The sequence below is a fragment of the Molossus molossus genome, unplaced genomic scaffold, assembly GCF_014108415.1.
Source record: "Molossus molossus isolate mMolMol1 unplaced genomic scaffold, mMolMol1.p scaffold_m16_p_13, whole genome shotgun sequence".
NCBI lineage: Eukaryota > Metazoa > Chordata > Mammalia > Chiroptera > Molossidae > Molossus > Molossus molossus.
In genome coordinates, this window is record NW_023425348.1 from 31,470,811 (window position 1) to 31,494,354 (window position 23,544).

Sequence of the window (23,544 nt, forward strand, 5' to 3'; positions counted from 1 at the left end):
GAACAGAATAAATCATACCAGTATTAAATAAATGTTAATTAGAATAACTATATACTATATTCCACCTATAAATTAACAAAGATTTTCTTGGTTTATAGTATCCATTACTGGTAAGAATGCAAAATATGGACATTTTACTCTCAATCATGTATGATTGGGTTTCTTTAAAAGGATGCAATTCTAAAATTCTACCATAAGAAATCTGAAAATTTATATAAGCATGATAAGTTTCACTTATGCTGGAAAACAGGTTAAAGTGGGAGCTGCCTACGCAGGAAAGGCACTGGAGGAAGAAAGAACACTCACTGCAATAAAAGGCATGACGTCATTAGGCAACAATCTGATGTTAATGCAGCTGAGCTTAGAATTCACAATGAAAAGTATTGGGAGACAGGCTGCAGAAATATGGAGTCAGTTTTGTTTTTGAAGAATGTTCAGTATCAAGCTGAATAAATTTGACTTTATTCTATGTTCTATAAGAGATTAAGAATCTCTATTCCAGTACCTAACTTTACTATGCCGAAAATAAAAAATGAAACAGTGACTATTACTGGTCGACATAGTCTGTGAAGGCCTCTTCAAGGAATGGGGATCTGAGCTGGCCCTGAAGTCTTGGACAGGGTTGGGTTAAAAGAAGGACAAGAACTGCTGCCACTGGGAATGACTATGCAAAAGAAAACTGCAGGGATCAAAGAAAACCCAATTTTGTCCAATGAAACAACCTAACAAAGGAAGCGAATTCTTATATTTGCTAGTTGCTGTTTCCCAATCCACCGTTTCATAGGTTTGGATTTTGACCAAAAGGTCCTACAAAGAAGGCTAACTGCATGGTTGGTTTTGAAAGGCTTCAAAGGACCATATATCACATGCTGTTAATTTTGTTTGTCCATGGTTTTAGGTTAGAACTTTATAAAAACGTAAAAGAAAACCTCCAGTTTTTTTGGATCTTGGATAACATTGCCTGTTTCTTCTTGAATATGTGCACCCACTGGGTATTCAGGGTTTATGTAGAAAGCAGGAACTGAATTATATCAAGCTGAGCCTTGATCACTTTGAGGTGTTTCTTTTGTTGAATGCCTACATTGTTAAAAGTGAGCATTTGCTGTGACAAATGAAAATATAATATTTTCCTTAAAAGGTGGATTGTGGAAAGCTTAGTAACAATAATGTGTCTATCTAAAAATCCTCTGTAATTTGCTTTCACTTTCCTTGAACCTCTGTTCTTTTCTTCCCCCCCGTCAATTTTTGTTGTAGTTTAGCCTCAGTGGCAACAGAAGAGAATTCATATTTTATAAGAAAGCCAGCTATAGACATTGATTCACTGATGTATTTAGAGGCCAAGAAGTCTGTTTGTGGTTCTTTCAAAAGCTGCTTTTGATTTTTTAAAAATAGCATGTTTAACGAGTAGGGACCAGAATAATGAGTACTAAAGGAACAGACTTTTATCACTGTGCTTCCTCTGAAAATAAAAAAGGGTCCATTAAATAATTTTACTTTGTGTTTTATTGCATTGCCTGCCCTCAGACCTTACAATGTTAACAGTACCCAGTGTGGAGGCATAAGGATTGTATAGGACCCTGCTGTGTTTTTTTTTTTTTTTTTTTTTTTTGTAGTTGTTATTATGTAATCCTTAGGCAAGAAGAAAGTAAGGGAGGGAGGAGGGGGAAAAAGGGAGCACAGTATTTTCTCTCCCAAGAATGAGGCAGTATGGTGAAGTCAGAAGAACACTGGACTGGGAGTTTTGGGGGATTTGTTTTTGTTTTAATCTTTTTGCCTCTTACATGTGACCTTGGGCCAGTCAGGTTGGCTGCCTGGCTTTTAGTTTCTTTACCTACAACATATTGCATTCAGGGAGTTGTTTTCTCCTTTCTCAGCTTATTGCTGATGTAGAACTGTAGAATGCTTTTCAGATAAACAAATTCTAGAATATGGATAATTTAGTTCCACATACAGTAGGAATGATAATAGATGAAGTTGGTAAAGTTGAGCGGATCTCACAAGGAATATGGTGGAGGACAAATTTCAAGTATATGATTTTTATGTTTATGCTTCTGTCTCCTATTAAGGTTCTTATTTATTAATTAGGTCTGGTTATATATACATGATGCTCATCAGGTTCTCATCTTCTGAGTTGCAAGTGTGGACTTATTTTATTTTTTTATTTTCTTGTATAAGTGTGAGGTTCTGTAATATATATTCCTTTAACATTGACCTCAGTATTTAAGGAGAAGGTAGTTTTATATAACCAGAGCCAATTGTTTTTTCTTCCAGAATTGCAGTCCATTCCTATTTGAATTTTATCAACAGAAGATTTGTTTATATATTTAAGAGGAAATGTCCTTGCTCTACAACTAGATTTTCTGATTTATATAAGATACTATTAATTTGAATACCTTTGATGTCACTTTGAAAGCAGCATTTTAAATAGCAACTATTGTTATTCAACACCGAGTTACCATGGTGATAAAGAACATTCCCTCAATTTAAACTTTTCAGAAAAGGACAATTTATACTCTATATTTTTCTAGTTGGTTTAGATGTACTACACCAAATCTGCCCTTTAATTCTTTTGCTTTTTATTTTTTGAAGTAATTTGTTTTTCCAAGATTAGTGTGCATATTTCTTTTCCTAAGGAAAATAATACATCACATTTTGACAAACCATTAATTTCTTTGAATCCCTTGGAGAACAGCTCTTCTTTCCCTTTTAAATAATTTTGTAATTACATTCTAAATTCTTTTACAAGTATCTGTAATGGCATTGCTATTCTTCTGTTGTCCTGACATTTCCTTGTGATAAACAGGGCTGCCCTTGAGAATAATAAGTGTGTGGCAAATAATAGGAACTTAAGTGTTTGTTGAGAGAGTGAATACATAAAGTGTGATTTAATAAATAAATTTGCCTTCTGCTCAGAATTTTAGTTTCACTACTAATTTTAAATTCTCTGCCATTAGATATAAATATATAGAAAACAGCAAAAATATTAGCAAAATTATTTACTTCATCTAGCACCAAGGATCAGAAAAACTTCTTTTTAGGTTTTATTCACTTTTTAAAATAAAACTTTGCTGATTCTTTTGCTTTTTATTACCAGCGTATCCAGGCAAAGCTAATTGTTCTGTTCTTCTGGACTCTTTGAATATGCACATAGCCCTTCGTTATTGTCATTGCATATCTTTTGATAGACATGTGTGTTCTTTCCTGAACCTTTCGCATATTAAGGACCTGACTTGGTACCTGATACTTGGTACATGGTCAATAATTATTTGCTGAAAAAATAAATTTTAGATGTGCATATTTTGTTTCTATATGCATTTAAATAGTATTTCCTAAATCTTATGAAAAAAATAAATTTTTTAAATTTTATTTTTTATTTTTATTTTTGTTACAGATTTTTCTTCTTTTTTATCCCATTGACACCCTCCTAAACATCCCCACCCCCCAGCCCCGTCCCCGGCTTTGTTGTCTATGTCCATTAGTTATGCATACATGCATATAAGTTCTGTGGTTTATCTCTTCCCACTCCCCACCACCCCCTCTTCTGAGGGTTGTCAGTCTGTACCCTACTTCCATGTTTCTGGGTCTACCCTATTCCTCAGACTGTTATATTCATTATATTCCAAATATAAGTGAGATCTTGTGGTATTGTCTTTTCCTGCTTGGGTTGTTTCACTTAGGATAATACTTTCCAGGTCCCTCCATGTCGTCTCAAAGGATAAGAGATCTTTCTTTCTTACAGCTGCATTGAACTCCATTGTGTATATGTACTACTGCTTTTTTCACTCATCTACTGACGGACACTCGGGCTGTTTCCAGATCTTAGCTATTGTAAATAGTGCTGCTATGAACATGGGGGTACTTATATTCTTTCTGATTGATGTTTCAGGCTTCTTAGGGTATATTCCTAGAAACAGGATCAGTGGGTCAAAAGGAAGTTCAATTTTTATTTTTTTGAGGTAACATCATATTGTTTTCCATAGTGGCTGCACCAGTCTGCATTCCCACCAGCAGTGTACTAGAGTCCCCTTTTCTCTGCACCCTCGCCAACACTTGTTTGATGATTTGTTGATGGCGGCCATTCTGACAGTGTGAGGTGATACCTCATTGTTGTTTTAATTTGCATTTCTCTGATGATTAGTGATGTTGAGTATTTCTTCATATGTCTCTTGGCCATTTGTATGTCCTGTTGGAGAGGTGTCTATTCAGCTCCTCTGCCCATTTTTTAATTGGGTTCATTGTCTTGCTTTTGTTGAGTTGTATGAGTACTCTATATTTTTGGAAATTAACCCCTTATCTGATGTATCATTGGCAATGATGTTCTCCCATACAGTAGTTTGCCTTTCCATTTTGATGGTTGTTTCTTTTGTTGTGCAGAAGCTTTTTAGTTTGATGTAGTCCCATGTGTTCATTTTTTCCTTTGTTTCTGTTGCCTTAGGTGTTGTATCAATGAAAATTCTGCTGGGTATGATGTCTGAAATTCTGTTGCCTGAATTTTCTTCTAGAATTTTTCTGGATTCACGGGTCACAATTAAGTCTTTATCCATTTTGAGTTTATTCTTGTGTATGGTGTACGTTGATGGTCTAGTTTCATTTTCTTTTGCATGTAGCTGTCCAATTTTCCCAACACCATTTATTAAAGAGGCTGTCTTTACTCCACTGTATGCTCTTGCCACCTTTGTCAAATATTAATTGAGCATATTGCCTTGGGTCTATTTCTGGGTTCTCTATTCTGTTCCACTGGTCTATATGCCTGTTCTTGTGCCAGTACCAGGCTGTTTTGATTACAGTGGCTTGTAGTATAATCTGATATCTGGTATTGTGATTCCACCTACTTTGTCCTTCTTTTTCAAAATTACTGTGGCTATTCGGGGTCTTTTTTGGTTCCATATGAACTTTTGAAGTATTTGTTCTAGTTCTGTGAAATATGTTGTTGGTATTTTGATTGGGATTGCATTGACTCTATAGATTGCTTTGGGTAATATGGACATTTTAATTCTTCCAATCCATGAACAAAGTATGTGTTTCCACTTTTTTATATGTTCTCTATTTCTTTTTTTAATGCCCTGTAGTTTTCTGCAAATAGGTCCTTTACTTCTTTGGTTAAGTTTGTTCCTAGGTATCTTAATTTTTTTGCCGCCATGATAAATGGGATTGTTTTTTCAGTTTCTCTTTCTGTGAGTTCATCATTGGTGTATAAAAATGCTGTCGATTTCTTGATGTTAATTTTGTATCCTGCTACTTTGCCAAATTCATTTATTAAGTCTAGTAGATTTTTGATGGAGTCTCTAGGGTTTTCTATGTATAATGTCACATCATCTGCAAATAATGACAGTTTCACTTCCTCCTTTCCAATTTGGATACCTTTTATTTTTTCTTCATGTCTGATTGCTGTGACTAAGACTTCCAGTACTATGTTAAATAAGAGTGGTGAAAGTGGACATCCCTGTCTTGTTCCTGTTCTTAATGGAAATGTTTTTAGTTTCTGCCCATTGAGTATGATGTTGCCTGTAGGTCTTTCATATATAGCCTTTATTATGTTGAGATATGATCCCTCTATTCCCACATTGCTAAGCTTTTTTATCAGAAATTGATGCTGGATTTTGTTGAATGCTTTTTCAGCATCTATTGATATGATCATGTGGTTTTTATTCTTCATTTTGTTTATGTGATGTGTCACATTTATTGATTTGCAAATATTGTACCTTCCTTGCATCCCTGGGATGAATCCCACTTGGTCATGGTGAATAATTTTTTTGATGTATTGCTGGATCCAATTTGCTAGTATTTTGTTAAGGATTTTGGCGTCTTTGTTCATCATGGATATTGGCCTGTAATTTTCTTTCTTTGTAGTGTCTTTTTCTGGTTTTGGAATTAGAATTATGCTGGCCTCATAGAATGAGTTTGGAAGTCTTCCTTCTTCTTGAATTTTTTGAAATAGTTTGAGGAGAATGGGAGTTAGTTGTTTTTTGAATGTTCGGTAAAACTCCCCCGTGAAGCCATCTGGGCCTGGGCTTTTGTTTGCTGGGAGAGTCTTGATGACCTCTTCAATTTCCTTAGTTGTTATTGGTCTGTTCAAGTTTTTTATCTCTTCCCCGTCCAGTTTTGGGAAACTGTGTGTTTCTAGAAATTTGTCCATTTCGCTTAGATTGTCAAATTTGTTGCCATATAATTGTTCATAGTAGCTGTTAACGATCTTTTGTATTTCTGTGGTGTCAGTTGTTACTTCTGTTTCATTTCTGATTTGTACATTTGGGTTTTCTCTCTTTGTTTCTTGGTGAGTCTAGCTAAGGTTCCATCACTCTTGTTTATCTTTTCGAAAAACCAGCTCTTTTTTCCTCGATCCTTTGAATTGTTTTTTTTTTTTTTTTTGGTCTCTATGTCATTTATTTCTGCTCTGATCTTTACTATTTCCTTCCTTCTACTTGCTCTGGGATTTTCTTTTTGTTTCCTTTCTAATTCTTTAAGTTGTGAGGTTAGACAGTAAATTAGAAATTTTTCTTGTTTCTTGAGGTAGGCCTGTAGTGCTATGAACTTCCCTCTCCGAACTGCTTTTACTGCATCCCATAGATTTTGTGTTGTGGTGTGTTCATTTTTATTGGTTTCCAGGAAGTTTTTAATTTCTTCTTTGATCTCCTCGGTAACCCATTCATTGTTTAATAACATGCTATTTAGCCTCCATGTGTTCCAATGTCTTTGCATGTTCTTGTTGCAATTGATTTCTAGTTTCATGCCATTGTGATCTGAGAAGATGCTTGATATGCTTTCAATCTTCTTGAACTTGTAGAGATTTAGTTTGTGTCCTATTATGTGGTCTGTCTTTGAGAATGTCCCATGTGCACTTGACAAGAATGTGAATTCTGGTTTTTTGGGGTATAATTCTCTGTAGATATCTATTAAATCCTTTTGGTCTAGTGCTTCATTTAGAGTCTCTGTTTCCTTGCTAATTTTTTGTCTAGAGGATCTATCCAGTGGTGTCAACAGGGTGTTGAAGTCCCCTGCTATGATTGTATTGCTGTTGATTTCTCCTTGGAAGTCCTCCAGAAGATTTTTAATATATTTTGTTTCTCCTATATTGGGTACATATATGTTTACCAAGGTTATATCTTCCTGTTGGATAGATCCTTTTAATATTATGTAGTGGCCTTCTTTGTCTCTAGTTATGGTCTTCATTTTGAAATCTATTTTATTAGATATGAGTATTGCTACCCCACCTTTTTTTGCTTTTCATTTGCTTGGAAAATTTTTTTCATTCCTTCACTTTCAACCTATGTGAGTCTTTTCTTGTGAGGTGGGTCTCTTGTAAACAACATATAGATGAGTCTTGGTTTCTTATTCAATCAGCTACTCTGTCTTTTTATCAGAGCATTCAGTCCATTTACATTTAAGGTGATTATTGATATGTACTTATTTATTGCCATTTTTGTTTAGTTTGGTTATATTTTTCTTCCTATTTCTTCTTCTAATTACAGCAGTCCTTTTAACATTTCTTGCAGTGCTGGTTTGGTGCTAATGTATTCCCTTAGCCTTTTTTTTTTTTTTTTTTTGTCTGGGAAGCTCTTTATTTGATCTTCTATTTTGAATGACAGCCTTGCTGGGTATAGTAGTCTTGGATTCAGATCCTTGTTTTTCATGACCTTAATTATTTCATGCCATTCCCATCTGGCCTGTAGTGTTTCTTGTGAGAACCTTATGGGGTTTCTTTTGTAGGTAACCTGTTGCTTCTATCTTGCTGCTTTTAGGATTCTCTCTTTGTCTTTAATTTTTGGCATTTTAATAATTATGTGTCTTGGTGTGGGCCTGTTTGGGTTCTTCTTACTTGGGGCTCTCTGTGCTTCTTGAACTTGAATGACTTCTTTCTTCCCCAAATAAGGAAGTTTTTTTTGTCACTGTTTCTTTGAATATATTCTCTAATCCTTGCTCATTTTCTTCTTTTTCGGGGACTTCTATGATGCAAATATTATTATGTTTCCAGTTGTCCCACAGTTCTCTTACGCTGTCTGCCTGTTTTTTAATCATTTTTTTTTCCTTTTTTTTTTCTGATTAATTGATTTTTTCTACCCTATCTTCTAATTTACTGATCTCATCCTCAGCTTGATCTATTCTGCTCTTTAGATCTTTCAATGTGTTCTTTATTTGTGATATGCTACTCTTGATCTCTTCCTGGTGGTTTTTAATTTCCAATTGGTTTATTTTCAGCATCTCTATGTCTTCACTGATGCTGTTGAGCTTCCTCAAGATCATGGCTCAGAATTCTAGCTCTGTTATCATGCCTAACTGCTCCACATTGATATCATCTTTGGTGGAGGTCTCGTGTTCTTTCATTTGGCTTTTGTGTCTGTGTTTCACCATTTTGGCTATCACAGTGGGCTTTTGAGCCTGCCAAGTTTTCCCTGGGGTATTGGTGTTCTGCTGTTTGTGCCTCCCTCTTCAGGGTCTAGATGAGTGAGGGAGGACCCACATTAAACACCACTGTCAAGTCTTACGTTCTTGGTTAGAGTTGCTAGCCCTGAAATGGTACTGTTATCCTCCAGCTTTTTGCCTGGATGCTAGCAGTCCAGGTTACTTGAAGAGTTTTGGGTTGTCAGTTGACTGAAAAAGTCCCTCTGGTGCTCAGCCTAAGGGGATTTCCTGAGGGTGGGGCAGATGCTGGTTGTTAGTAAGCCTCAATTTGCATTTCAATGGCCCACAGGGTGGGGTTGAATCTCAGAGAAGGGGGCTGCTGCCTCTCCCCAGAGCCCTGGGAAGGAGCAATATGGCCATCATCCTGTTTGGCTGCAACTCAGCAAAAGTTCTGAGCATCCTCCAAATCCCGAGTGTCCCCACACGGTTCCATTCCAGTCTTCCCTCGCTCTGCCAGAGCCCAAGATGAGTGGCTGTGGCTGTTTTAGCCTCGGTCCAGGCTCTGCGCTATGGAGCCGCTTGGGAGTTTAACCCCAGGGCGCTGCTCACAGCTAAGGCCGCTCCCAGCTCCCAGCCACCGTCTGTTGCCTTTGCAATCCTACCTGGATCCAGTCCGTGTCCCTGGTTATATGCTTTTTCCCATCAATTTGTCTGTGTTTTAGTTGTAATTTCAGTTTGGTTGTGGGAGACGGTCTGTGTAGCTTCCGTTCACTCTGCCGCCATTTTGGAAACCAAGAAAAATAATTTGTACCTGTTCTTTTAAGCTGTGTGTGTGTGTGTGTGTGTGTGTGTGTGTGTGTGTGTGTGTGTGTGTGTTGTGTCCTCCCAGCTGGTGGAGGAGCAGACAGAGTTGCAAGAGCTATAATGTACAGACTGTGGATGACAAGTACCTTTGAAGACATTTTTATATTTGTGATAGTATACACATCTATCTTTTAAAAAATAATTACTCTTAAATAAGTACTATTAAAAATATAAACAAGATATCAATAAAACAAAAGTTAATGCCTTTTCCTTTCATCTGAAATCCTTAGACATATTCATTCTTGACTCTTTGGTGTATATGCTTATAGACTTAGATAAATGTAGATGAAGTGATCTGACACCTTAGAGAGATTGGAATGCTGGAGAGAATTTTATGATGGCTTGTCAACTCCTTAGATAAATTCTCATGAAGAATTTTTTTACATCAGCTGTGAGAAATATTAATGACAGGCATTCTAGAACCCTTGAAAGGCTGAGTACAGTCTGAGAATGATAAGTAAAAGAGGACATCACTGAAGCAAACTCTTTGAACTCAGTGGAGATGATGAGGTTTCTGATAGGCATGGGCTAAGAGGCATCACTAAATTGATAGAGTGGAGATGGGTGTGGTTATCATAATGGGCGGCGTGGCTAGAACAGCAATCAGAATGGGTTGCCCTGCAGAAATCTTTGGTGTTTACTGACTGATCATAGTGTCCTTAGGACTCAAATAGATGGATGACCTAATAAATTCTAACTTGATTTGTACAAATAAAAAGGAAACTCCAGGCTTGGCAAATAGAAATAGAGCATGACCTGAATCATCTCAATAGAGAATTGAAGCCCTTCATCCATTTCCCAGTTCATAGATCTGAGCCCCTTTCATGAAGAGGGGGTTACATTCCTTAGAGAACAGATCCTTATACATGTCAAAAATGAAACTGTAAAATGATCCTCTTTCCCTGTGGCCATGGGTAGAGTGACTCTGCATTGGTGAAAGAGAAGTAATTCAACTTTTGGAAAACTAAACATTGACCTCAAAGTAACACTTTCCTGAAGAACCAAAACGTTACTATAGTAGACCTGTAACAGTAAGGGCTTACAGAAAATTAATGGAGTTTTGGTTTCATTCTGTGCCACCATAGGCCAGGTGGTTTCCTGAATCCACTTCAATTCCAGAATGCATAATTGGAATAAACATACTTAGCCACTGTCAGAATCCCCTTATCCATATACCTGTTTCTCCGTCTTACATTTAAATTTTTTTTTCTTAACTTACTTTTGTTGTTTTGTACTTTTAGGTAGAAAGGAATATTTCCATGCTTTATTGTTAGTCTTAAGTTAAATTCTTCATCCCTGCCATTGTTTCTTCTTTAACTCCAATAGTTATACCTCATTCTTTGGTATTTGTATACAAATTATTGATGGGTATGTGTTAAGAGGCCTTACCCCTAGCTTGTACCTCACTAATCAGAACATGGTCTTTACCAGCTTACTTTCTTTTGGAACTTTTGTTGGGTTTTTCTGATACAATCGGCAATGAGTAGAAAAATGACTAAACAGAGAAATGAGAAAGAGGAATTTTCATTGGAAGGGATTGGGTTTAATTAAAAAAAAAAAAGAGGATACTGAATTACAGAGGAAAGAGAAAAAGAGAAATAAAACAAGTACCTGCCCTTCCTAACTTGAGAATTTAAGCTAGAGACCATAGGAGAGTAAAAACTGCCTTTCAGTTAAGAATGTTGAGATACACAATCAACGGAAAAAGTGTAAGAGAGTTCGAGATGTGTGTGATCATTTAGTATGTACCCACACCTCACTCCTACCCATCATCTCATGTATTAATAATTTTTTCAGTAATACTGTAAAATTAGTTACTTTATTATTATTTTTTGACAAATAGCCTGTCTTCAACTTGATTGACACTATTTACAGAAACCAGCCACCTGGATTCCAGTTATTGTCAAGTTACTTCTTTTTTCACGACATGATCACCAATTGCACCTTTTATATATTTGTGTTAAATTGTCATCATTGGACACAGTTTTCACAATGTAATGTCTAGTTTTTGAAGTAAATGCTGATCCACCATCAACAGATTTGTTTATTTTCAGGTATTCTGTGAAATCATTATGGCTTCCAGGGTAGATGGCAAATATTAACAAACATACAAGTTACATGCTCATCACTAACTTTTTTGAAAGAGAAATATAATGTTTACTTTTTTTATTAGTCATTATCTTTTCTAGCTTACTACTGTTGAAATAATTTATTATACCTCCTAATAGAGGACAAAACCAATGTAATAAGAGTATTCACGCTACTTGATATTCATTGGGGTGGAGTGTTTAGCCTCTATCTCCTATACATCTTTCCGATTAACCTAAATTATAGTTTTCCACTGATATTCTCATGAAGTCATGCTGACTCTGTGCATCTCATGGACTGCCTCGCAATGGCTCAAGTGGCTAGTATATCACGTGGACCTACAGGGACACTTGTTTATTTCTCTTTCCATTGACCCAGACTAGATGTAGTTATTTGTCCCAAGGAATGAATGTCTGAAAGCATTTCATTTTAACAATTAGCACATGTATTTACAACAAAGATGTTGGTTACATTACCTCTGGAAAGGGGTGGGAAAGAAATGATTTATTCTGACATAACTAGATGCATTTGAGTCTTACCCAATAGTAGCTGAGAACATGATAGAATCTCTGTGTTTAAAGTGGAGGTCTATCAAGCCCACCCCTTGCACTAATTCCCTGGTAAATGAATGCAAATTGCTTATTAGGGATCAATACCTATGGAAGGAAGGGGAAGGAAGTGGGATTGGGTGGAGGAAGCTGTTGGAATAGCCATGCAGTCTCTACAAAGCCTCTGCCAAACTGGTAGGAAGCTCTGGAGCAAATAATGCCCATCAGAGTTGCCTGTGTAGAGCTAAAATGTCCCTGCCTTGTTCAGTCACTGGATAGGAGCTTTTCTGGGAAAGGCATTTCCCCTGCACCTGAGGCAGACCCTGATGTAGCTGACAGCTAGAGCCTGCCTGCTTATTACACTCCCCACAGCTGGACAAGTACTTAATTAAAGCAGAATTTCAGAATTTCTGTGTGAATCAGAGCACCCCCAGCATATTTTGTTAGTAATATTTAATTTAAAAAAATAAACTTTTGAGATGAATACTAAATTAAGCAGGTTGTTGAAAAGCATAAGCCAGAAATGTCCCAGACAAACCAAGACGTATGACCACCCTTCCTTACAGTGACCTTGGCAAGATTCCCTTCCTGTCTTTAAGTATATGTTCTTTAAGAAATTCAAAGTTGAAAGGAGCAGCCTTAATGATCACTGAACGCGTTTGACTCATGTGTTACTCGCAAAAAGGAATGAAGGACCGAGACAAAAGTTGGTAGAGGACTTTTTCTGACAGCCAATTTGATATCTTCTATTATCAGCTATTGCTTCTAAGTATTACAAACTGTATGAATAGAGAAAGATGTGTTCTTTGAAATACCCTTTCTCATGAGTACTCACTTATAACACTGCCTGTATTATGAGATAGTTCTCAGTATTTCTTGTAAAATCATATAAATATTATGGTATAATTGCTTACTGATCTTGTTTTAGTTTTAAGTTTGAGTATGGAAATCGTGTCTTTCTTTGCAACATTTATTCTGTAGTTCCTTATTGTATATTACATTATACTAGTGTAAAACACTTAGTGTAAAACACTAAGGTTAAGTCTTTAATGGGTCTGCTTCAGGTCCCTTAAGGATTTTGTTTCAGTACTTTTTGGGAAAAAAATTAAAACTTGCAAATTGAGTATAATGTGAGCGTTAAGAGAAAGAGGAGAATGTTTGTATCTATTAATAAAAATGCCAAGAACTTCTTTTCAGGTTTTTTAGAGTAATACTGTCACTCTTTAGAGATGTTTTATCTGATTTTCCTTCTTTGCCCATTATGATCTAGTATTCAAGAAATTAAAATTCTCATTTCCATATTGGAAACAGTGGAGAGGCAAAGGTAAGGATTTACCTGGAAGGAAACAATGATTTGGAGTTGTTAAAACCTTGACAGAGTCTCTCCAGCAAACAAGTTCTTAGGTTCTGTTAGAGGTGCTAATTAGGTGGCTGTGATCACACCTCTAGATGTAAAGGACTTTTAGATTATAAAAAGAACAGCATAATCAGCATCACCTTTATATTTCTATTCTGTTTTTAACTTGTTTCTTTCTTCTCTTTTATTCATAGTGGTAGGGAAAAGATTTTGTTATTCTCATCCCAGGAACAGATTTGCATACTTTTTTGTTGTGTTATGCAAATCCTTATCTCATTTGCTACATCCTGAATATTGAGAAGGACTACAGACTGTCCATTTTCCACAAAGAGGAAAATAAATAACTCCTCACAGTAAATGTGCAAAAAACATTGGAAAGTATTCTACTTTTCTTGCCTTTGTTTTTTTGTTTGTTTGTTTGTTTTTATTTTTATTTTTTTATCCTCACCCGAGGATATTTTTCCATTTTTTGTACTGATAGAGTGGGAGGGAGAGAGAGGAAGGGAGAGAGAGAGAGAAACATCGACGTGAAGGGACACATCGAGTGGCTGCCACCCACACGACCAACCAGGGCCGGGGACAAACTGCAACCGAAGTACGTGCCCTTAGCGGGAACCGAACCCGGGTCTCTCCGGACCACAGGCCGACGCTCTAACCGCTGAGCAAAACTGGCCAGGGCTTGTTTTTAAATAAATAAGTATATTGTCTCACAAGTGATTGTCCAGGGAACTCAAATTATTGTGTACAGTATGTTAACCAGGTCTAGTAGTCTCAGAATCTTTTTGTTGACTAATTAAGAGAAAGGAAGAGTGGGTGAAGTCTACAAAAGCTTGTGTTAATTAAGGAATCTCCCCCACTGGTAGAAAATCATGTTCAGATATTTTCACATCATTAGCTCATCAGAATATCATTTTGCAGAATGAAATTGTTTTAAGAAGCCCTGTAAATGGACTGAGCCCTAGTATTTGGATAACTACCATTTCTTAAGAAATGGACTTTGGGCCTACCAAGAAAACAACTCATCTTGTGTGACATTTTACTGCAAGGAAACAGTATTATTTTAAAATCTTTGTTATTTAACAAATGAAACATCAGTTTATTTGGCTCCATTTCCCATCCCCAATAAAGAATGGGATACTAATTAAATAGTTGATAGGCAGAATCTGGGATACTAAAAAAGGTCTAATGTAAGAATTATAAACAATTTTCATTCACTAAGATTTATCTAAGGATAATTTTAATCATTACTTTTTATTCTCATAAAAAGAAATATCTTTATGTAATAAAGTTAATTGTTCACATTTAAGAATTTGTGAATATGATAAAATATAAATTTTTTAAAGGACATAATTTTTAGGTAGAAAAATTTGAAAACATGTATTTGCAAAGATATATACACCCCTATGTTCATTGCAGCATTATTTAAGACATGGAGATAACCAAAGTGTCCTTCAGTAGAGAATTGGATAAAAAGATGTGGTACATATATACAATGGAATAATACTCAACCCTAAAAAAATAAGTAAATAAATAAAAATGAAATACTGCCATTTGCAACAACATGGCTAGACCTTGAGAATGTTATGCTAAGCAAAATAAGTCAGTCAGAAAAAGCTAAGAAACATATGATTTCACTCATATGTGGAATATAAAACTGAAACTCACAGACATAGATGTCGACAGTATGGTGGTTATCAGAGGAAAGGTAGGGGTGATGGAAGATGATTTGACTTTGAGTGGGGGCATACAATGCAATGTACAGATCATGTATAATGGAAATATGCACTTGAAACCTACATAATCTTATTAACCAATGTCACCCCAATAAATTTATATTTTCTATTGCGTGTGTGTATGAACATTATTTTTTGACAGGCATGATAGCTACTCAAGGCTCTTCATGTTCCTTTAGTAGTCCTTGCATTTGTGATATTCAGATTAAAGGGTGCTCTAAATGTAGGAATACTAATGATGGATTTCATAGTTTGGGTAGCTTTTGAAGTGAGCTCTTATATGGTACTTTCGCGGTATGTGTGTGTGTGGGGGGTTTGTTTGTTTGTTGTCTTGTTTAGATTTATTTCTGTTCTATTAATAAAATATCACCTTCAGAGATTTTCTTCCAGATTTACAATCAAATATACTTTGTGATTATATACATAGGGAAAAACCTATATTTGTATTATATTATGGTTGTTTTCATTAAGAATTCTGATTTTTCTTTGCATTTAATCAGTTTAGGTGTAACTCAATAATATTTTAATTTATATTTATTTTTAACACCCAAAGATATATTCAATACAGCTGTTTGATGAACAGTTCATTATAAAGTTCATCATGTTTGCTGTTGGATCTTGGGCTTCATTTTTCAAGACTGTTTTAGAAAGAGATAAATGAAGGAGGAACAAGGAGAAGCAGACATAGACAAGTAACTAATTTAATGATATGCTACATAAATTGGAAAGTGGACAGAAAAGCAAGGGTAGTATTATCAGAATAATTATTAGACACTTCATTGAAGTGCATTTTAATTTTGTTGATTAAAATTGCAGTATATCAGTAGTATAACTTTTTAAAAGTATGAACTCAAATAAAAGAGTGTTACTTAAAAGAGAAAAATAAATTGTGCTTTTATGTGGACTGTAGAGTATATCCACCTGCATTTGGATCTTTTTAGTTCTTCCTTAAGTGTATTATAAGATCAGTCAGTGTGGGGAAGACACAAAGAACAGTAGAAGTCAGTTAAATATCTCTGATTCAATATGTTTTTAATAAATATGAAGCTGAAAATCGGCACCCTGCTTCTCAGCCATACTGTGTAGCACATACTTTGTAGCACAGTGCTCACAAATGTTTAACATGTAACTATTCAGTAATTGGGAAGTGGCAAATGTTCCCAAGTGTAGATTTTCAGTGCTTTGTGGACATTGCTCACCTTCAATTAGTGACAGATTTACGAAAGCCTGGAGTTCCAGCTTTGCGCTCTGTCTCAGCCTGACGTGTGATTCTGTCACTGCTGAAGTACAGATTCTTTTGCTTCTCATGGTTGATAGCATTTCTCTTCTAAAGACATTATGATTAATGTTGGCAAACAGTTCTCTGTGTTCAGCAAAAATATAGAAATTGTAAATATTCTTTCAGCTAACACTTATCTAGCACCTTAATATGTATGCATCAGATAATGTTCCATGTTCTGGTGACATCATACCCATCTACTAGAATATGTATATAACAAGAACTGTGCAGTGTGTTAAGTGATGTGAGAGTGTAAGTGCAGAGTATACTAGTAGTACAGAGTAGGGCCATTTATTCCAGATATGGTAGGAGGAGAGAAAGAAAGCAGGGATCAGGGATGCCTTCCATTAAGGATGACTCTAGAGGTAATGAATATCTAGTCCTAGAAATATGGGATCCGTATTATAGTGATAGATTATGCAGGGCAGATAGCCATACAGTATGACTAGATCTAAGATAGAACTGAGGATTCTTCCTTCCTCCACTTTGCCTTCTCTTTTTCCCCATATTTTTTTCTCTCTCCCTCCCTCCCTCCCTCCCACCTTATCTTACTCCTCCTCTGTTTCTTCCTCTCTCCCTGCCTTTTTCTCTCCTTTCCTCTCTCCTCACTCCTTCCCTCATTACCAACTGTATAAGGACAGAATTATATTAATCAAATTCTTGGTTCATGGGCTAATATTATCACTGAATAGTTTCTGGCCCTCCTTCACTCCTTTCATTCACTCACTTTTGATGCTATAGCTAATACATGTTAAATAGTAACAGTTAACAATACACCTATCTTGTTTTTTTTTTTTTTTTTTATTTAATCTCTTACTCTCCCTAAAAGGTAGCTATTATCCTGAGTTGTGTATATCATTCTTTTTTTTTTTCTTTCTTTCTTTTTTTTTTTTTTTACCTCATAACCTAAACAATACAGTGCTTAGTTTTTTTAACTCAAGAAAAATATGATATTCCTCTATATATGTAATCTGCTGGTATTTTTTTTCCACTCAATATTATACTAATATGATTCACTATGTTTTTATTTGTAACTGAATTCATTCATTTCTATTTCTATTATTATTCCATTGTGTGAATATACCGTTAGTTGTCCATTCCGCTGTTGATGGGCAGTTGAGTTGTTTACGTTGTGCTATTATAAACAGTGCTTCTGTGAAAGTTTTTTACTTGCTGCCTAAGACCTATGTGAAGGTTTCCTCAAGCGTATATCTCTGGAATGGAAATACTGGCTCATAGTGTATTGCAGTGGTTACATTTCAACGAGAATGCCAAATTGTTTTCCAAAGCTATTTCACCAACTTGCATTCCCACCAGAAATTTAGAAAGCGTACATTGACCCACATTCTTTCTAACACTTGGTCTTGTGAGATTAATTTCTGTCGATTGCATGCCATGGAATGTGAATGGTATTTAATGGTGTGTGATTTTGGTTTGCATTTCCCAGGTTACTAATGAGATTGTGCATCTCTTGCTATATATATTGGTCTTATGTGTTTTCTCTCATCTTTCAATTATAATATTTTGTTAGTCTATACTAGTAAATACTTGCTATTTGTATATTTGCAGTTGTTGTGACATCTTAATCCAAAAAAGATATATGGTCATTAAAGTGAAATAGATATCTTTAATAGTATAGAAAACAGTGGGTGATAAAATTCTAATAAAGGATGCACAATCCAATAGTTAACAAATTTAAAAGGATAGGAAATAATTCTATTTCAAAATTATTTTTATGACTTTTTTTCACAGCTTGATGTTTATTTTTCTTTTGATAGAACGATTTCGAGATTTACTGCTTCCTCCATCTAGTGAAGACTCTGAGATTCTGCCCTTCATTCAGTCTAGAAAATATCCCAAGTAAGCAATAGAAGTTCACTGGGTATTGCAAAGGGAATGGGCAAGTAAGTAATGGGAGAGACTTGGGAGGACAAAGACAAAATGTTTTCTTTCTTAAGATTTCTGAAAAAGCCAGAATAATTTAACCTAATTAACTTGGGTATGCAATATAATATCTCAGGCTCTGCACAGCTGGGTCAGAGAAAAAAGACTTGCTTGCAAGTGCACCAGCTGTGGCTGGGAACTGTTGCAGATGCCAGCCATACTGTCTCCATCAGTGTCTGGCCCTGCGTTCCTTTTTGCTTGATGCTGTCTCAACTGGGACAGATACTTTGTGGTGATCCCTCATCTGGTTTCCTGTTTCTATATTATAAATGCAAGGACTCATTCATATTGTAATAAGTGATTTACAAACACCCACATATTAGATGTAATTTTAGAAATTTCTATATATTCCTCTTTACTGTCTTTATAGTTATGAGAAGTAATATATCTTGACCCTTTCTAAATGGGGCAGACCTTTACTCTCTTATATGCCACACATATACTTATTGCTTGAAGGAATATTTCTACATCTTCAATAAAGAATTACCAGGATTTTTTGTTTTGTTTTTAATTAGGCATCTTCTTCCTAAAGACTCTTGGATGCTGGTATCTTGATCCTTCCTGTGGATGCTTAGAGTTCCCTCTACTCTATGAATGTCTGGCTCTCTTTACTAGCTAGTATTCAAGAGGCTAAAGAATGAATGAACTAATATCTTAAATAAAAAAGGAAGGTCACCAAGTTAAAGAATTAAGGCTTGTTTTACACATTTTTTCTCAAAACTAATGACTATGCTAAATGACTCAGTCTTTGATTGGTTAGACAGTTTATTCAAGTATTTACTAAACTTCTCTCACTAGGATAACACCCCCCCCCCCATTACTTAGCTTTACTAATATTTACTAAACTCTCAAAACAAAAATAAATATAGAATCCAAATTATTTGTTCATCGTTTTAGATAATAATCCTGATTTAATCTCTAGCAATGATCTTCCAATGCCCTCCCAACACACACAGGAACATACATGTGCCTGGACAGCCTGGGATGCCTACATTATTCTTTCATGTACAGACTGACAGGTAGGAGGGAGGTATCTGAAGTGGTCGATGCATATCTACCAGCATTTCTTTCCTGAACTGCTATTTGTTGAGGCTAATGATACTTGCTTTTCGGCCTCTTAGGCTACTGTCTGCCTGATTTTTTTGCTTAAACAGGGGAATCACAGTGGTTTCTCAGTTGGTAATCAGTTTGCAGCTATTTCTCTAGGTTTTTTTGACTATATGGTTTTAGATGTATTCTTCTTTTTCTTAGATTACTTTATAGATAGTGATGTGATCCATTCTAATACTTAAGAGCGTCACCATGTAACAATCTTTTGTCACTGTCTGGTCCTTGGGGTACATATTCTTTTAGGTATCTGTGAATTAAAAGAATAAAAATCATCCATTGATGCCACACACACCATATTACAGAGGTTAAGTGTGTGGACTCTGAAACAGAATGCCTCACCAGCTGATGTGGTGACCTGGGACAATGTAACCAACCCTCCGTGCCTCAGTTCCACTTGTGTGAAAGGGGGCGATGATAATACCTACAGTCAGGGGTGTTATGAAGATTACATAAACAAAAAATATTTAGAACCCAACGTGCACATAGGAACTCTCCATTCTAACTGCAAGTTTTATTATTATTCATTTAAAATTGCAAATAGAATTAACTGGATTTGTTTATTTCCAGAACCTTAGGGAAATAGATTATTGATCGATCTTGGAAGGTAGCTCTTACATTACTATCAACCTGCCCTTATTAATACTTAGAGAAGTATATTTATTTGCTATTTCTAAATTATTGCTAGATGCTAATGGGAAACATTGCTTTGATGACCACTTAACATTTTTATGAGATTCAGTTTTCCAAATTATCAAATGAAAGTATGTTAATTAAAGATTTCTGGGTCTGAATAATATGTATGTAGAAATCTTGAATTAAATCTAATTCGTTTATTTAAGTTACAGAATATTAAGCTTTGCATCTTCCCATTGTCCATTTAATGTCTGGTTTGGCATGGGGGGAATAATAGAATTCTATTTGTGCTGTGTCTGGGGAGGGCTGGATTGGTCCAGGGATGGGCATAGGAGTTACAGCTCTGGGCATGGAAATAATGCGCATGTGAAAATTGTTGGGAAAGGAGAAGAGAGAGTTGTGGTGAAGGCAAATTAATAAATACAGGTGGGCAGGGATTTGTGTATGTCTTGATCTAATTTAAACACATTTTGGATTATTTATTGTTTTAAATATTCTTTATTCTCTTATTTATATTCACTCTCATGCTTGCTCTCGTTTATTCATTATTGAAGATAACTGAAAGTCAATGTAGTTTACATTTTGTGACACACAAAAATTTCTGGAAAGCTAAAAATTTAATCAAACCATTGTTATTTGTTTCTTTTATTCACAACACAGAATACCCTTTACTTTGAGATCTTCTTCCTTACTTTTCTGGTTGTTTTACTGACTCACTGAATATAGACTTTATGATTTAAGAGCTAAAACATGGGTGAAGAAATAACTTATTTGCCCTATATTATGTGGTGTCACAGAGTGATATTTACAGAACATATTTTAGGTGACCTTTAAGTGAGACTCACTCTACACTGCTAATGTAGTCTGATTAATGGACTGTGGTAATTTGGGTTGGGGGTGGGTTCCCTAGTCAGCATCATATCACTGTAATCTTAAGCATCTTGTTATCAAGAGACACCTAATAGATAAGGATACACAGTAAAAGGTATTCTTTATTTCAAAAGGGAGGGAAAATAAAAAGGGAGAAATATTCATGAAGAACTAGTTCTTGAAATGTGTGTGTGTGTGTGTGTGTATGTGTACATGCACGTTTTAAGGGAAAGCTATTTCAAAAGTATTGCAATGGTGCTGGGGAACATGGTTCCAAAACATAATACTGTTCATTAATTACATTCTTACCTTCGTGAACTCACACTTGACCCATTGCCAAAGCCCAGCACATCCATTCTAATCAGGATGTAACTGAGGACAAATTCTCAGAGCATAAAGAGGTGTGACTATTCATGAAAGACAGAAAGAGGTAGATGAATGAAAAGAAGATAATAAATATATACTTAAAACAATGTAAAATGTTGATTCATAAATTAGAGGGAAGAAATAGAAATAATGAAACTTAACTTTTGTTCTTCGTTCCTTAGCTGGTGTCGTTGTTATTAACTTTGAAGGATTTAGCGTTAACAAGTGTTCAGACTAGAAGGTAGCTATAATTAATCCTGTTCTTGTAAATGCATCTTGGAGATATAAAACAGTTCAGCACTTTTGGCATAATTTTACTCACAAGTGACATGCAACTATTTCAGCAATTAGGCCAACAAAACATGATTCAATCACTCTGGAAAGTTTAACCATAATGTGTATAAACATATTGTAAAAATACAGGAATAAGATGTTGCATATCTCTGTTTGGTTCTCATAAAGATCAAGTTATCTGTACACTTAGTGTCAGAACTGTTTAGAGAGAGGAATATTATTTAAGACAAATTCAGAGCTGTTTCTGTTTAGCTTGGTTTGACACCAAAGAACAACCTTGAATGTTTGGGCACTAAAAGCAATGTCTTGAATCAATGTCATTCCCAATGGGCTGCTTAAAATAGGCTTCAAACGGTGATATTGGGCAATATACTTAAACTGCAAAACCTCAGATGACCTTTCCAGATTTCATCTATTCTCCGGCTTATCTTCTTTTTTCTTCCCAAAGAAAGTTTTGAGTTCTTCTTCTAAACAACCATCCCTCTTCAATATATTTTTTCAATCTGTCTGTCTACAATATATTTGAACTAAGTTATTTCTATTAATAATAAAAAAAATATTATTAGGAATAGCGCTTAATTCCTTTTACATGCCAGGAATTGTGTGAAGTGCTTTACATGTGCTATTTCACTTAATCTTTACCATTTCTCTGTGGGGTAAGTAGTACTATTTCCCAAATTTTCAAATTTCCCAGATTAGAGATCTGGGATATAAGGGTGTTAACCCCCTTACCCAAAATCACATAGAAGAGCTGGGTCTCTCACTCAGGTCTCTTTAGCCCCCAAATTACACTTAATTGTTCTATACTGCCTCTCATTCATTCATCTGTCCACTCATCCATTCATCTGTTCTTCACATATTTATTAAATAATTACTGTGCACCAGAAGCAATCGCAATTACTGAGAATATAAAATGATTAGGGCATAGTATATGGTTTTGAGGGGCCTGAAGTCATGTGGTGGGGGGAGCAGAATCAGAATTAAATGGAGAAATTAATTATAGCAATGTGATAAGACACATGATAAGAAATGCACTAAATTCAATGGGAGAAGAGAATAGAAAGTGCCTTCCTATGTAGGTTATTCATATGAAGCAGAGTTTTGCCCTTGAGTAAAATCTTGACAAGTGCTATGTATGAAACCAGATGAAGAGGCTTTTTAGATGGAAGAAAGAACATAACAGCATGAGGAGCCACGGAAGTGCATGGGGCATTGAGAGATCACCTTCACGTGTGTGTGTACCTACACATACATACACATACACGTACACATACTCATACACATACATACACATATTCAAGGGATAGGGATGTAGGAGAAATGAGGTCAGGGACTACTTAATGGAAACCTGGATTGCCATTTAAAGGAGCTTAGACTTTGTTGTGGAGATAATGGAGCGCCATGAAATAATTTTAAGCAAAGGAGCAGTATAATTAGATTTATATTTTTATAGGTTTATCATGGAGCCAGAGAGGGATATGAGCCACCGCTGGGGGCCAGCACACTAGCTAGTTGACAATTTTATATTCAGGAGGGAAGTGATAATGAATAATACTGTGGTAATAGTAATAGAGAAAAGCAAATAGATGTCTGAGGATATTAGGAGGCATAATAAATAATGTGAAGATTATCAAACAAGAGGGAGAGGGAGAGTGAGTGGGATGAAAGGGAGAGAGGAGGGAAGAGAAAAGAATGGAGCTTAAGGAAGGAATTCCAGGTTTTTCACTTGAGTTACATCAGCTTCCTGGCCCCATGACTGGGAACAGTGGCAGGTCTCTGTCAGCATCATTTTCTCTATATTTCAAATGGAGGTAAAAGTAGTACTATGGGAAATATTTGCTGTTTCTCCTTACTCCTACATGCAGTACTTCTGACACCAGATTGGCGGGGTGTTTCTTTCCACACCAACCAATTATTTGATATCATTTGGGTATCCTGCAATTCAATATAATTCTGACACTAACTGGAGTTAGTGTAGACCCCACAGGTTAAGAGCTCAGTCCCACAAGAATGCCCATCCCCACATCTATGCCAATCGCAAGCAATAGGTTCCTGGGTTACCAAAGACTTCTCTCTGAGTTGACCACAAATCATAAGTCCCTACAACTCCCTCCTTGG

At 35.7% G+C, this 23,544-nt stretch overlaps 1 protein-coding gene across 3 annotated transcripts in view; it reads left to right on the top strand.

Moving 5' to 3' along the window:
* The window catches only part of NOX4 (NADPH oxidase 4), a 162,606-nt gene that overhangs the window by 99,668 nt on the left and 39,394 nt on the right, over window positions 1–23,544 (top strand). For all 3 annotated transcript variants that reach the window (XM_036258165.1, XM_036258166.1, XM_036258167.1), the window contains exon 13: window positions 17,988–18,069. In XM_036258165.1, coding sequence (XP_036114058.1) covers window positions 17,988–18,069 — 82 coding nt within the window. The remainder of the gene's footprint in view (window positions 1–17,987; window positions 18,070–23,544) is intronic.